This window comes from Ambystoma mexicanum, chromosome 14, assembly GCF_040938575.1.
Source record: "Ambystoma mexicanum isolate Mex_15411 chromosome 14, UKY_AmexF1_1, whole genome shotgun sequence".
NCBI lineage: Eukaryota > Metazoa > Chordata > Amphibia > Caudata > Ambystomatidae > Ambystoma > Ambystoma mexicanum.
This window is the reverse complement of record NC_090940.1, coordinates 146,976,352-146,992,554: the sequence shown is the minus strand read 5'-3', so window position 1 is coordinate 146,992,554 and position 16,203 is coordinate 146,976,352. Positions and strand designations below refer to the sequence as shown.

The 16,203-nt window shown below is 43.0% G+C and overlaps 1 protein-coding gene across 2 annotated transcripts in view; it reads left to right on the top strand.

Moving 5' to 3' along the window:
* FANCM (FA complementation group M) overlaps positions 1 to 16,203 on the top strand; it is a 1,896,264-nt gene that overhangs the window by 849,290 nt on the left and 1,030,771 nt on the right. For both annotated transcript variants that reach the window (XM_069638749.1, XM_069638750.1), the window contains one exon: positions 15,921 to 16,019. In XM_069638749.1, the coding sequence (XP_069494850.1) occupies positions 15,921 to 16,019 (99 nt within the window). The remainder of the gene's footprint in view (positions 1 to 15,920; positions 16,020 to 16,203) is intronic.

Sequence of the window (16,203 nt, the reverse complement as noted above, 5' to 3'; positions counted from 1 at the left end):
TTAGCGATTCCAGCGGATTGTCGTGGCATTTTGCAAGCTTCAAGAGCACCTTCCACGAACGCTTCATATTCATAAAAATGGAAAAGGTTCTGTGTATGGTGCGCAGGTCAACCAGGTTTGGTCCCGCTGACGATCACACCGGAACAGCTCCTACCATACTTGTTGCTCCTGGCTAAAAACGGTTTGTCCGTTTCATCCATAAAGGTGCATCTGGCTGCCATCTCGAGATTTACTCGGAAGAGACATTCAACTCCATTGTTCAGTGACCACCTAGTTAAACACTTCCTTAAAGGGTTGTTTCGAACCTTTCCTCCCACAAAGAGGTTTCCTCCGATCTGGAGTCTAAACCTGGTTCTGGCAGCCCTGATGAAACCCCCTTTTGAACCAATGTCGTCGACATCATTAAAATTTTTGTCTTGGAAGTTGGCTTTCCTGGTATTACTTAAGCTCGACGTCTGTCAGAAATACAAGCTTTAGTGATCGACCCTCCGTATTTGAGGTTTTTCAGTAATAAAGATGTGCTGGCCACTAACCCGCATTTCATACATAAAGTGCCTTCCATGTTCCATAAACACGCTTCTACAGTGTTGCCTACATTTTTTCCAACACCGTCTTCAGTGGCGGAGAAGACTCTCCATACATTGGACGTTCAAAGAGTTTTAAAATGTTATCTCCATCGCTCTCAAAGCTTCAGAGACACGAGACAACTTTTCGTAGCTTATGGTCCTGCGGCTAAGGGTAAGGCGATCTCCAAACAAGGACTATCCAGATGGGTGCCTTCGGCCATTTCTTATTGTCATTCCAAGGCCGGAAAACCGCTAGAAAAGCGTCCAAGGGCCCATTCGACGAGATCTACATCGTCGTCAACGGCTTTTTGGTCCGGAATTCCGCTGGGGGATATCTGCCAGGCGGCTTCCTGGTCGGTACCACACACGTTTACCCGGCATTACTGTCTCGCACAGCAACATGCTGAAGATACACAGATGGGGCGTGCAGTACTACGTCACCTGTTCCAATAAGGTAAGCCCCAAGTTGGGGTTACACCCTTCGGCAACTATGCTTTAAAGTGTCGTGTCTTTCACTGTTAACATACTATAATGTAATGTGTTGCCATGGTAAATATGCATTGTGATTGTGAGGTTGGTTTGCATACACACCTCTAATATTGGGGGATACTGCTATACAATCTATTCTAAGCATGTGAATCCATGAAAGATCCAATGCTGGAGAAGGGAATAGTTTCTTACCTGTAACTCCATTTCTCCAGCATTGGTATCTTTCATGGATTCACATGCACCCGCCTGCCTCCCCTGAGCATGCAAACCAGAGATCCCCCCATACTACTTTGGGGGCCGAAATCTGAGGGAGCCGCGGGGGCGGGGCTATATATACACCTCTACATCCTAGTGGCGCCGGCGTGCGTGGCCCAAAATGACGGAGATAAGACACAAAAGTGTCCGAATTTTTCCTATGGAAAATGTCTATATAACTTACCGAGGATTCCCAGCCTGACGACAGGGAATATTCCAAGCATGTGAATCCATGAAAGATACCAATGCTGGAGAAATGGAGTTACAGGTAAGAAACTATTCCCTTTGGCACCGCTATCTATCTTCAAGCACTCCTCAGAAGAAGTTTATATTTCAAAATGCCTTTAGTTGTCCAATTTCTTAAAGGGTTAACAAATACGTTCCCTCCTACACCATTCCAAATTCCCATTTGGGATTTAAATTTAGTCTTAAAATGTCTTATGTGCCCCTTTTGAGCTTTTACGTTCTTGTCCTTTAAGGCTCCTAATTTTAAAAACGGTTCAACTATTGGCTCTAACTTCAGCCTGCAGGGTGAGTGAGTTGCAGGCGCTCTCTTGCAAGCCACCTCACACGGTTTTCCACAAGGATAAAGTTGTTTTTAAAGGTCAAGCCTTTTTTCCTACCTAAAATAGTTTCGGATTTCCATCTGTCACAGAAAATCACTTTACCATCCTTTTTTCCTCCCCCGCACGCTAGTAAAGAGGATGAAAGATTCCACAGACTAGACCCTAAAAGGACTCTCAGTTTCTACATATCTAGACTGGAAAGATTTAGACAAACCGATCAGTGGTTTGTCGGTGACACTGGACACAAATTGGGCCTTGGTGTGTCCAAGCAAACTAAATCCAGATGGATTACCCTAGCAATATCTGAACGTTACAAATTGGCTGGGAAGGAGCCTCCACATGGTTTTAGGGCTCATTAAACCAGGGGCATAGCAACTTCCATGGCTCTTCAGAGGGGTGTCCTAGTGCAAGACATTTGTGCTGCAGCCACTTGGTCATCAATGCACACTTTTACAAAACATTATTGTTTAAACACCACTTCTTACCAAGGAGGCCTTTTTGCAAAAGCCGTTCTGCATTCTGTGCATAATTGAAGAACTATGGTACTCCCACCTCCTCTAAATTACAACTGCTATGGCAGTCTATCTACGATGAGGAATACGTGGGAGGACACAATCCATTCGAAGAACAAGTTACTTAGCAACTATAACATCCTTTCAACTGGATGTTCCTCCCACGTATTCCTCATCAACCCTCCCAACCTACCCCTCCGTACAGTTCTTACGCTTGTTGCACTTGTACTTCCTTAAGAGCCTGACATCTGCTGACACAAAATACAACTGATGCGACCATTAACATAAAAAAAACAGAACTGAACCAAAGGGTGCGGCTGGAGCCCTTTATACGACCGATGACGTCAACACTTGACGCCGGCCTTTGAGGGACCAACCTACGCGGCCTCGAGCACAGCACCCTCTGGCGAAAAAATTTCCGAAAGGAGCAGCAAGCTGGCTAATATATCTGAGATGAGGAATACGTGGGAGTAGTTGTGAGCTGCAACATGGGGTGACGATGGGTAGTGATAGTCCTATGATGATATTGTGTTGGTAATGATTGCTAGGTTTGATATAAGTTGTAAATAATAGAGGTTCTATTTATTTTGGAATTGTAGATTACTTTGAAGATGCTAGAAAGACAGACACAGATAACATTTGCTCGCCCCTGAGGAATGAATTGAAATCCTGAAATGCAAAGAGCTTTTATGCTATGGAATATTTATTCAGTGGAAATGATTTTGTAATCAATTACACACATTAAACACTAACTATTTAAAGCATTTGAAAGTTTTTTCAGAAAAAGTTTTTTGAATGATCACTCTGTTTTCAATATTATATAGTAAACTGCTTAGGGACACATATATATTCCTGTGAGTGTGTTCTGTTTCTTCCTGGTCATGACACTGGACACAAGCTTATTGTGGCAGACAACATATTAACCTGACCTGAATTCACCAGAAAGGAATTGGAGGTGAAGTGTGGAGGGAGCCTTTTACTGTTCCAATAACCCATGAAAAACACTACTATTGACTGAGCAGGGCTGGCCGCAGACTGTTCCCGCTGTTCATGGGTGCTCATTTTACTATAGTATGGATCCCTCTTTTTTTATTTTATTTTTTATTTTATTTGTTTTACTAACCTGGCCTGACTGCAGTAAGTGTTTTGGATTCTGGTGTTTTTACATCTACATGCTAGTAGTTGGTCTGGAAGCCAAACGGGAAGTTGGTTGAAAGGATGGCCTAGAGGTGTACTGTGATCACTGCAAGTCTGCGCTTTGTTTCATGATTTAAGCCTAAACAACTGGTGCTGAGCAGAGCACTCTTGTTCCTCGCATACTTCTCCGCACTAAATATTCTGGACCCATTTGGGCCTGGCCCTTGACTTCTGGCCCCAGTGAACTGGCTGTGCGTTTATCTGACTTAGGCAGAACGGAAGCTAAGTGACAAGATTCCCTCTAATATGGTGGATGGTGATTATCTTGGCGAAAGGAACTGCTGCCCTCCCTTTGTACAGGGGAGGGGAGTTGGGCTTGGGTTGCCCATCGTGCCGCTGGATGTGCTATGTACAGGATTTGGGGTGGCTTGCACGGCTAGGCGTTGGAGCAGATGGGTGCCTCATGCAGGCTTCTATGCTGTCTTTACTGCTGGATTACTGTACAAGGTGCAGAGGAGGGAAGTCGGACTAAGGGTGCCCATTGAGCGTTTCCTGCACTGGTTCCATTTCCTATTTCTGTGCTCCTTTATTGTATCAATGTTTTTATGGTCTTGTTTTTCATATATCTTTGTCTGTTGATGCAGTTTCCCTTTGCCTATTTTGCATGTGCTCCTCTGATAACGGTACATAAGCACCTTGCTCTTTGTATTGTGCATAATAGGGCATTTTGTGTATGCCCTGCGATCCGCAGCATTTTTCCACATTCAGTATTTCCAGTATCTTGTACTTTGTATTCTGCACATCCCCACTTTGGTCTTCTTTTTAGAGTATTTGTATCTTTGGATTTGTACAGTTTTATTTATTGTTGGTTATATATGTCCACTGGCGTATGCCTTTATCATAATAGCACTTTAGCACATTGCACTTTTGATAGTGTTATGCATAAATATAGCATTCATGTACATGCTTTTGGATTCTCAGCACTTTAGCACCTTGCCCTTTTGAATCTGGTCTACTGGCTGTGCAGTGCTTTTACAGGCTGTTTTTACCAGTGCCCGGGAACCGCTTGTATAATCCTCCCATAATAACCATTTGTATTTTCGCAAACCATATACAGTAGCCATTTCCTTAACATAATAAGGCTCAGCGGAAGGCTTGTGATGGGACGGGGCCTGCACACGGGTTATCAGCCAAGAAAAAAAAAATCAAAACTGGCTAACACCAGCTTAGTCGATACGCTGAAACCTACCCGTTTGAGAGGCGCACAACCGCATTATAGAGGGAAGCAAACTAAGATTGTTTAGACAAATGGCACCCTCAACTCCTTCCTTTAAAAGGCAGTTGTGGTTTTGGAGGAAAAGATACTGCTGGCAGAAAAATCAATTAGTCAAAAGGAGGCCCCAGAACTAATTTTAGTGGAACTTGAGGTTATACTACAACTGGTTGTTATCCAGAGTGAACCTATATCCACCGTTTCAGAACAAGCTCTTAATAATTTGGCTAGAAAATCTATTAGCAGGACAGGGGAGGGGGGGTGCACGCCACTCGCTCTGCAGGGTGTGGGTGATGCAGATAACACTCCTTGCGCACTGTCTAACTTGAAGGAAATGTTCCCTGAGTACGCCTTTGGAAAAACCCTAGCTATCGTGGAAAATTGAGTTCTAAATATCCACGAGGTTCTTCCGAGGCTTGAACATAAGATGGATAAAGTATTACAATTCTCCACACTTACTAAGACACCTTATAGCCGCGATAAACCAGCCCAGGATAAGGCTGAGCCATAGGATCAAGCATTTGAAGGTTACCGTCACTAAGGATAACTCAGCTGCCAATTAGATTGTGCATGCTTGCATGCCTGTCACTAAGCCCGATAACTCCGAGGGTAGTGTACTGAATGGTGGGAAGAGTAAGAGCTGCCAATATGGTATGGAAACGTTTAACAGATAACACTATAAAGACCCCTGCTTGTTCTAATGACTTAATCGATCTGCTAAGTCCATCATTCACAATTAGTAGAGCAAAACCTACCTTATCAGACGTTAAGAATTGGGCCACAAATGAGAACTGGGGGTGTGGTTCTCACTTGCAGGAGACTTGCTCTAAGTCTGAGACGCGCCCTATCCTTAAAGAAGGTGGGGTTCTCCTAAATATACCACTGCAAGCAGCTCCCCTAGTTGTGGTTCTAACTAATATCCATAGGCTGAAAACCAATATGATGGAGGACTGTCTCCCTGATGAATAAGGTTGTATATTTTGCTAAAAATAAATGTGGTCTGGTCTCGTCTAAAAGAGGAGACTTATTGATGCAAAATGTTACTCTTGGGTTGGCTGCAGTTAAAAAATCTATTTCAGGTTACTGTGTCGCCACCCTTAATAACTGGTCCAAAGTTTCTGATTTATTGTGGAGAGGTATATATTGTCATATGGGGCTTTCAGAGATTAATCTTGTTTCCTTGGGATATTTTTTTAAACCAGAGGATCATAGCTCTTTGCCTGACGCCTAAAGTTGTTCTAACATCACACAGAGTTTTGAATAATGCCATACAGGGGCAGACCCAGATGTTACCAGCGCCAATCTACAATTCTGGGACCCCTTAACACTGTAATAGATTTAATTGTTTGGGTGACATGGAGTGTGTGGATTGACTGCCAGACCAAGCACCCCCTGTTACTGTGGCACCCTTGGGCATGGCCGTGTCAAGTATCTTTAGCAGTGAGACCTCCCACGTGGAGGCTATGGCTTTTATTACAGGTCTCCAAAACAAGGCACACGATGGGTCCCTGTAAAATATTATCTCTACGTATCATGTTAGGCTCCAGGAAACCTGGTCAATTGAACCCATACATCTGCATGGTTTCATGTTCTTCAAGGAGGCTACACGATCTAGTACCAAATGGGCCAAGGGGATACCCTGAGAGGAGCGGGGGTTCAGGGTGGATGCTGACTACCTGTACAGCTAATACATAGGGCTGGAAGTATTAAACAACTGCACGTTCCTAATCTCAATTTGCTCTTCCTTGTTGTTAAATGACGGGGGCAAGACAATTGGGTTTTTATAAACTTTTATAACCGGAATGGCGCAAAGTAAGCTGATGCACTTTTAACACTAATTGGATTCATGAGACTTGAAACCGGTGGTTATAGACCAGATCCGACAGTAATTATTATACATTATTACATTTTAATCTCCAAATTGGAACAGGAGATGAACTCCTTTTCTATAAAGATGAGGAGCGTCATAACTCTGTTCTGAGCCCCTGTTTAGTGGATACTAGCCCCTTAAATGCTACCCTAGTGTTATGGGATGCTATGATTAAAACAGGCTATAGAGCCATCAGTGGGAGATTTGAATCTCCTTCTGTCGGCAATGTTACATTTAATAATGGACATTTTAAAAGAAGCATTATCGTTTACATCCTGATCCCCCATGTCACGCTGGACGCACATTAAAGGATTTGATATCCTTGACTGTTGTAATAGTGACCACCACCCACTATCTGTGTCCTAGTTATGGGGTAGTGTTATGGGTCCCGACATAGATATGTACCATCCATTCTGATAGGCTAGATGTAACAGTGGTCGAGCTTTGCTCTGCAAGCCGGACTTAACAGAGTACCTAAGGAAAGCTGTTAATGCAAAGTGGATAATATTAGGACCTACCTCGACTCTAACACTACCCCACACATGATTCCAGGGCCTTTGATGATTTCATTACAATATGTGGGACTTTTTTTATTGTTTTCATGGCTAAACAAAGTTAACCTTTAACGAAGGAAACCCTCCCTGATGTCAATATTTTCCTCAAGAGTGACAAAAATGTCCACTCTACACGTGCTGTCAACAAGGTTATGCCTAATCCGTACCTGATTTCATCAATAGGAACTGCATTAGGCACCCTCAGCACCCTACGCCAAACCAAGGTTTCCAAGCTGGGCAGGATATCTAATAAGGCCAATGAGTATAATTCCAACCCATGTGTGACTCTGGGAACTAATTTCCCTTTGTAATATTTAAGGGCGGATTTAGAGGCTTAACTGCGATATCAGCTATCCACCTCACCAGTTGATTTATTAGAGGGAGAATTCAATCTCTTACCCAAACTTACATCTTGTTTCGACTTGGGGTAGCCTGGATGATAAAGCCCAGATATACCAGCGAGTCCACACTCTGAATTGCCTCGTTCCCAATATACCATTTGTAATTAACTATGCTTCTACCCCTAGAGCACTGAAGGATCTTTGTTTTGGAGGGGTTAATGTTCAGAAAATGAGTGAATATAGGCAGCAGATGAAACCAGCAACCTTTGTAGTCCCACCGGGGTGACATCAAAGATGAGAAAGTTGCTTGCATACGACACCCAATACGGCTTCCATTGGTCAATTGCAGGAGACACAAGTAACGGCCGATTTTAGATGCTCGCCAATATCCGACAAGTAAAGGTTGAACCGGCAGGGTGCAAAAAACACAACCCTGCCTGACGCCCCTACTTGTGTAAATACGGCGCGACAAAGCCCCTTCACTGTTCCACCACACCTGAATTTCAGACTGTGCATGTAGGCCAATGAGGACAGGCACCGCCCATGGGTGAAGCTTAGACCACAGAAGTTGGCGATCCACCACGTTGAATGCGGCGGTTAAATCTATGGAGGCTATGAAAACAGTGTTGTATTTCCCATCCCACGCTAAGTGTTTGACAAGTATGATAAGTGCCCTGTTAAGATTGGTTCCCATGTTTCGAAGTAATCCTGTTTGCCATTTGGCCAGCCTACCTGCCGCTACCGCCCACTCCTCCAGATGGGACAGCACGATGGATGCAAATACTTTGCTGTCCGCATCAATTAGGGCTATTGTCTGATAATTCAAAGGACTTGTTTTCAGACCTTGTTTAAAAATGCGAACTATGTGTGACCTAGACAACGAAGCTGGAAACATGTCCTGCGTCACTACGTTCTTAAACGGCACACTCGGATCTCTTGCCCATGCCAGAGGATCTGCCTTAAACATGTAATTTGATAAGCGATTGGGACCCGGAGCCCTCGAGGAACTAATCCTCTTCTGGGCATCCAGTATCTTGTCCTCATCAAATGCTGCTTAGTCCATTCTATCTCCTACATCAGGTAAAGTGAACCTAACGGATTTACTAGGCTGTGCATAAAGGTCAGAGAAGTGCAGCTACTAGTCATTTTCAGGGGCCACGTTGATTTGTTTCACAGAATCCGAGGCGTCAGTCGAGTTCATCAATCGCCAAAAGGTATGCAAGTTCCTTTTTTCTTAAGGTGGTCAGTAGAGCTTCAGCATCCTCCTTGCTTCTCCTGCTCCTATTGGATCTCAACCAATTCGGGTTTGACAGACATAGGTGTTCTCAGGGCAACTATGGAGCAAGGGGATATATCGGGTCTATGCCCTATAGATCTCAGTTCTTTCTTCAACACTCTTTTCCTTTGCTCCAGTTCAATGTTATTTGCGTGAGTGTGGTTTTTTTGGTTGGAATTAGTCTTCCCCCGTGACCCTTTCCGAGATGTTTTAGGATTAAGTATGTTGAGAATTCCTCAAACTTAACCGGACTGAAAACCTGTAGTTTTCACTCCCTAGTAGTTTCCAGGACCTCTGTCAGGGACTTAATGACTTGCATAGCCAGTCCCTGGTTCCAGGAAACATGTGTACCAGCTGAATTCACAACCAGATTCACTGCACACCTCTCAGTAGATTGTAATATTCTTTCAGAGACACAGCCGGCATTTAGACCAGGCATGGGCACAATCAATCAGCGTGGCAATCTTTTATTTAATTATATCCAAATATATTATCATTCTGAGTGCTCCTGTCTGTGGCCTTAATGGATATGAGCTCTGCATTTGACCAAGTGGACCGGAGCTTCTTTGGAGATCTCTGGATGAAATGGGGATACCACAACCATTGCTGGGAGTCTTGGAGGTTCTACATACTGATACAAGTGTTTGCATTTGCTACGGTAACAGAGGTGAGGTTCACGGTAGGATACTTGTGAGTAAGGGTGTTCACCAGAGCTGCGTCCTGGCCCCACTGCTTTTCAATGTTTGTTAATAGTCTCCCCTAGCACCTAGAGAGATTGGGTGCAGATGTTCTGCATTGTGAGGAAAGAAAGTTGCTGGTCCGGAGCTATGCGGATGATGCCAAACTTTTACAACACCCACATTTCAGTTCCACGCTTATTGACTGTGTGTAGGGTGAAAGGGGGTGGAAGTAGATGCTTATGGTGGCGAATTATGGGGTACAGGCAATGTTGGGGGGTACAGTCTGAAGAGAATGTATTTCTCTCTCGCCTAATGAGGGTGCCCGCTTCGAATGCAGTGTACATTACACGTCTTGAGACTGGGCAGGTTTTTATATTCGACCCTCTGCACCTTAATTCTATTCTCTTCTGGCATTCTCTGTGGCGATAGGATGATGGGTGTCTCACTACATTTCTATTGAAGCATATATTATGTGATGGACCCTGCAGAGTCCTCACAAAACCCCTACCTAAAGGCTCCTCCCAGGTTGCATGGGAAAGGCAGCTGCTACCTGATACGACCCTGGGGCTGGTATTAGTTGGGAGGATCACCAGGGAGGAGAAGATCACCAAGGGAGCTGGAGGACTCCGTTGGGATAGACACAGTATTTCTCTTCCTCAGGGGAGGAAGAGCCAGTAAATGCCTGAATATATAATGGATTGCTGTCAGAGGGAGTTATTCTTTTCCAAAGCTTTTTATCCTGATGATGGTAAAATCTGTTCTCAACAATTCTGTATTGGGAGTAAGAATCTTCTTCCCAAAGTTAAGCACACATATAGAGGTGAAAGCTCCCATGTTCAGCAAAGGAATATTGAAGTTGAATCTTAAAATGTTCACTTATTAAGTTCTGAGAGTCCTAATTTCCGTAGAGAACAAAACCATTCAGTAAACTCTTGTGAAACTCCTTTAAAAAATATAATTAGGAGTAATTATCCCCTTCAAAACAGCACATTTTACATCAGGGACTTAAAGTTCCATAATGCTAAAAGTACTAGGACGAAGAAGAGGGATGAAGAGATCCTAGAGTCGAAGTTGCAGGTTAACCGGGTTAATAACCCACACCTGAGTGGGACTGGGAGGCATAAAAGTCCCCCTCAGGTGCAGGCCATAGAGGAGAGTAGTAGTGGAAGGCGGAGTGGTTGCAGTAGCTCCAAATTGCAGTTGCAGCTGAAGGAGAGTAGAGACGCTGGAACCGCCATGGTGTCCAGTACAGATGCCAGTTCTGAGAGAGTCTCTTCCTTCAAAGACCTGAAGTGCTGAGATTGTGCAGCAGGAACTGTTATTTGTACAAGCCTTCCCCCTGAAGATCGTGGTTGCAGAGGTAGCGCAGTTGGAAGCGTGAAGCTAAGAAGTCTTTCCCCAACCAGGCAGACTCTGGTGGCAGGCGAGCACCAGAGAGCCTTTGGAGCAGGGATTGCTCCTGTTATGTTCAGCGCAGGTCAAGGAACACCAAGTGAGGCTATTTTCCACGCCACCCAGAGCAGAAGAAAGCGGGACCCCGAAGGCAGCATGGCGAGCCGACGCGCAAATCAAACCCGGTGAGTTCACTTGTGTGTTGTGAGTCCGGATCGCTCTGTAACCGCCCGCTGGCCCGAAACAGGCCTTTTGAATATCGAACTAATGGAAAAGGAGTAAAGTGGCAGAAACTTAAGCATGAAGTATGTCAAACTGATGTAAAGCAGAAAGATGATTATTTTGCAAACCAAGCAAACCCAACGTGGAGAAAGTGCCAGTATAAGAACTTGACAAGCAATATTATTGTGAATTTAAAGGTCAGAACACTTACCAACAGTATAAGGAGGCAATATTGCTACAAACAAACATAAACAACCATTGCCAAAGCCAAGAGGGAACAATTAAGAAACGGGCTGTTTGTAAACTCTATTGTCAGAGGAAGAAAGAAGCAATAGGGGTACTGACCTAAACAAGTATTGCCTAAGCCAACGAGGTGCAGAAGTGAGTAAAAGCCATTGTCAGCACTTAGTTAATGCAAGAGGGGAAAAGCGAGAGTGGCAGGAAGGCTGCCGTTCTGACAAAAGGTGTTAATGAGGAGAGGGGCATAACTTGCATGTGGCAATCAAAAGTGTGGAACAGACAGAGCCAATTTGTCTCATGTTTTCCCCGAAGTAGTAGTCCAAATTGTTGTTGATCAAATTATAAGACTTTTTGAGTTGTTTTAAGACGCAACCAAACCACAGGAGTACTTGTAAAAGTAGTAGTTTTGCTAGTCCTGGCAGGGCAATACACCAGGACAAAGGGACCTTGTAGCATAGGCCTTGCAGGCGAGTAGACCAGGCAGAAGTCATTGAAGTACTGTGGTTTGGTTGAAAGTGTTGAAGTCGCAAGACCACAAAAGCATATTGTGATTAGTTGTGAAATCATCCTTACAAACCAATATTGCTGATGCAAGTATTGTGTGAACTGTTGCAGAGTTATCCTGATGGGTGTATTTTTGTTGATACTGATGAACTGTGAAAGTACATTTATTCTTCTGAGATGCAGTTATGTGGAACTCTCTACCACCAGTGGAGAGATAAGACTTATTGAACATTTTGAATTGTTGGTCAAGTACTATCGAGAGACTTATTGGAACTTTGTTCTTTTGTACTGTCGGTTGAAATCCTGATTCAATCTTGTGAAGGGAGACTCAGCCAGGTTACAAGGATAAACAATGACTTGATCTTAAGTAGGACTGTTGATGTTGTTGTATCTGAATTGCCATACGGTACCTTATTGAGTTTGTTATATATACAAGTGTGAGTGACAGAATCCTTTAGTGAGATTGTTTCCTTTGGTTTATTTTAAGCCTGGAAATCCTTGTCAGAGTAGGGGTAGGGAGGCATTTATCAAACCCTTTTTGAGTTTAATAACATGGCATTTTTTGAAAAACCTTCACAAAGTTGTCCGCCTCGAATTTCTGACCTCTCACAATTACTCCTGGGTAACTACGAGACGATTGAATAGCTGGGATATATTAAATAGACCCTTGGATCTGTGGGTATGGGTTCTCATTTCAATAATCCTCCAAGTATAGTAACTGTGTCTATCCCAGTACTCAAGACAAAGCTGCTGGTGCTACGAATTATCAATAGAGAGGATCTTTGTCTTGGAGGTTCTACAGCACAACAGTATCTTCCACTCTCACTGCCTGACTGGATGGCCTCATACCTTGCCATTTTTTGTAGGGACCTATGGTAGGTACCATCAATAGGGACCTGTAGTAGTGGTTTTTATATGTATGTTTTATGGATTATTATATAGATCTAAAATAAACAATGTACTCATTCACCAGAAGTAGTTCTGTCTGGACTTGATTGAGACTAAGCCACTTGGATTTCAACCAACATCCCTCTGCATTAAAAAGGGTTTTCATTTTGATAAAAATTGGCAGCATAGTTGCAATGTATCCAAGCTAAAATGTGTCCTCCGCATAGTTCTAGAAATGGGCCTGACCTGTTGAAGTATGTAATGTAGGAGTTTGATGTACCTAGTTCTGTTCTTGTTTGTAAACGTTCTACCTCACTCTTCTTTGAGGTAAGAATTATAGTCTCTACAGGGAATGGAATTAAGATTTGATAAACAGCTAAAAGCATCTCCTCTGTATCCAGCAGTAAAAAAGTAACCAAGAGCTACCGCTGGGGAACTATCAGCTTGTCCTGGCATTCACCAAATCGAACTTCCACATAAGATGCAAACTTATCACTTGTTATTTATGTCCCCTTATGCTTTAAATGCCAAATACATGTGTCCTCATGTTTATTTATAGATTGTCTCAAATGCACAGAGTTAAATCCACACAGGTGTGTTTGTCCGTCATCAGATGTCTTGGGGAGCCAAAAGGAGCTGTTGGTGTCGAGCTAACCAGGCTCTTCTAGGCCACAAGCAGGAGCTAAATAGTTCTAAGCTCCATCAATTTCAGACTCTGCCCTGTTTCATGTCTTTGAAAAGAAACAAAGGTTGATGCACACTACAAAGACGTGTGACTTTAACCCAGTGAGCTGCACGGTTGGTGCGTGGAGAGCTATATTTAGAACACTGGAAGTGCTGTCCCCATACAACCCTGAAGTTCCCCTGTGGAGCTACCCTGGCATGCCACCAACACATGACAACAGCCTATGTGAGTCCTGGGATCCCAGTGGAGAGATGAAACTGGGTGACATGTTTATTGATGGGAAATTTGCGACCCTTCAGGCGATCACGGGGGCATTCAGTAGGGGCCCGCTCAGGACATTGCCGTACTATGGCATGAGATCTGCCTTTCAGAAACACTGGCCGTCCTTTCCTGATGAACCCCCTACACACCCTTGTATACAGTTGATAACTTCTGGAGACTGTCTGAGGATTTCCAGTCTGTACACTGCGGTGCAAACGCATTCCCCCACGACTAACCTAGTAAAAAGTAAATGGGGAAAAAGATCTTCAAATCCCCATAGATGATAGGACCTGGGCTCCCTAACAAAGAGGGTCTCCCTGAACGCTGGATTATGCCTGATCCAGTTCAAAATGCTAAATAGATTACACTACACCCCGGCCAAAATAGCCAGTTTGTGCCTGATAGTCCCGGTGAATGTCCCAAATGCAAGATGGATCAGGCTGGTTCGTTCCACATGTACTGGGGATGTCCGATGGTGGCTAGGTTCTGGCGGGAGGTGGCGGACATCCTGGAAGAAATTAAACAAATTCCCCCTACATTAACCCCGCAGAAATATTTATTTGGGGACATAGACAAGTGCTCTGAAAAGACCAGGAGATTATTTAATGTGTCGTGTGCAGTGGCCAAAAAATGCATCTTACAACAATGGAAGAGTACGGCGCTACCCACTGTGAAACATTTCCTTAGGGAATTGAGATACGTCAACGAGGCTGAAGAACAGATTGTCCTCACTCGCCCAGTGGCGTGCAGACCTAAAGATATTTGGGGACCATTCAGAACGTACTTGTGTGACATGCTTTCCGATGATGATGAAATTGTGTAGGCATACCACCTCTTGGGGATATATACCATGTGCCTTGTTTTTTTTCTTTTTCCTCTTTCTTTTGTTCATCTTTGCCTGAAATATGAAGTTGTAATGGTGTTGTGTATCTCTGTGACCACTAATAAAAAGAGTTTTTTTTAAAAAAAGAAAAGAAGCAAAGGTTTCAATATTTTCAGAGAAGCTTCAAAATCATGGTAGGTAAAATGGGTCTCTTGCATTAACAAGATCTTAGTTTAATCTTTTAAACAGTGGAAAACTTCAGCCTTTATTGTCACCCATTCAGGGCACAATGAGATATGACCTAGTAGCTAAATTGCTCATCTTGAATTCTGGGGGGCTGGGTTCTAATCCCAATTTTTGGCCCCTGACCTAAACATTTTGCAATTCTCTGTGAATAATGTTCTCTCGTTTCCCCAAATTGTAAATATGTAAAGAGCAACTATGCAGTTTGCCATCTACTACGATCCTAAGTAGAAGTTCCTAACCTGATCCCATCACATGCATGTTTCCATTATCCAGACTGCGCCAGACTCTATAAAACCATACTCGCATTCAAGATATTTCTGCTATAATAACGTTTTCCTAGAAAGTGCTCCTTTGGCCCAAGTTTGTGTTTTATGAAATAGAAAAACTAAAGGGATTAGCGTTTAGAAACCCAAGTATTGTGGAGAACATTAACAGTTCTTAGTGCTCCATAATAATACTTCTGTAGACATGGTTTCACATGGGTACCAGTAGGAAGAGACCGAAAGAACGTTTGGCTCTAAGCTGTTTTCATTACACTTCTGATGTTTCTACTTTAGGGTGCTGCATATTTGTATTTTGCAGAGCAGTTATTTAGTCTCCGCGTTGAAGCCCTCCAGCCTGTTTTTCTCCTTTGCATTCCAGTAGCTGTAGGTTTTCTTTTCCAGTTATAAATGCAGGAATAAAAGTAATTTAATGGATTGGCTACATCTTCCTAACATTGGTTCAGTTGAGAGTAACACTTTTTTCCATTTCAAGACTATAGAACAGAGTCCTATTCACATGCAAGCAACCAACACCTTGCAATTACAGGTTTCATTGATCTAAACTTGTAGATATCTTTGGGTACTGAAAAGAGGAAGTTTAATGTTAAGTTTTTGGCATGCAGAGGGACCATTTGCAAGTTGCCTATGGGTCATATGTGCTTTTAACTTGCACGGTTGACATAAAATTTGGTCTTTATGAATGGATCTAATGGCTTGGTAGATTTATTAATTACATTTTTAATGAGCATTATTAAAGTTTATAAAGTTTCTTGCATAGGATAGCGATCATAAATTATATTATTATTAAAAATAGTTGTCCTTGAAAACAAATGATGCCAGGTTTTTGAATGCATTTTTTCAAATAATTTCCTTTTAGGGCCTGGGCAGAAGCCGACTTTTGTTTATAGTCATCCAAAATTGAAGAAGTTGGAAGATGTTGTACTGCAGCATTTTAAGTCCTGGAAACGATCTGGAGGTAAGTTGTTTGCCAGTGCCATTACCCGATGTACATCACTCTCATGTGAGCCTTTTTCTTTTTTCCATGTGTTAAATGGTAATTATTTTAAGTTTTTCTTTTTTTAGGATAATCACTCCCTTGTCAGGATATTTGAGTTCCTAAACACCTTATGCATTACATGAACATAGTTTGAAAGAAAGAG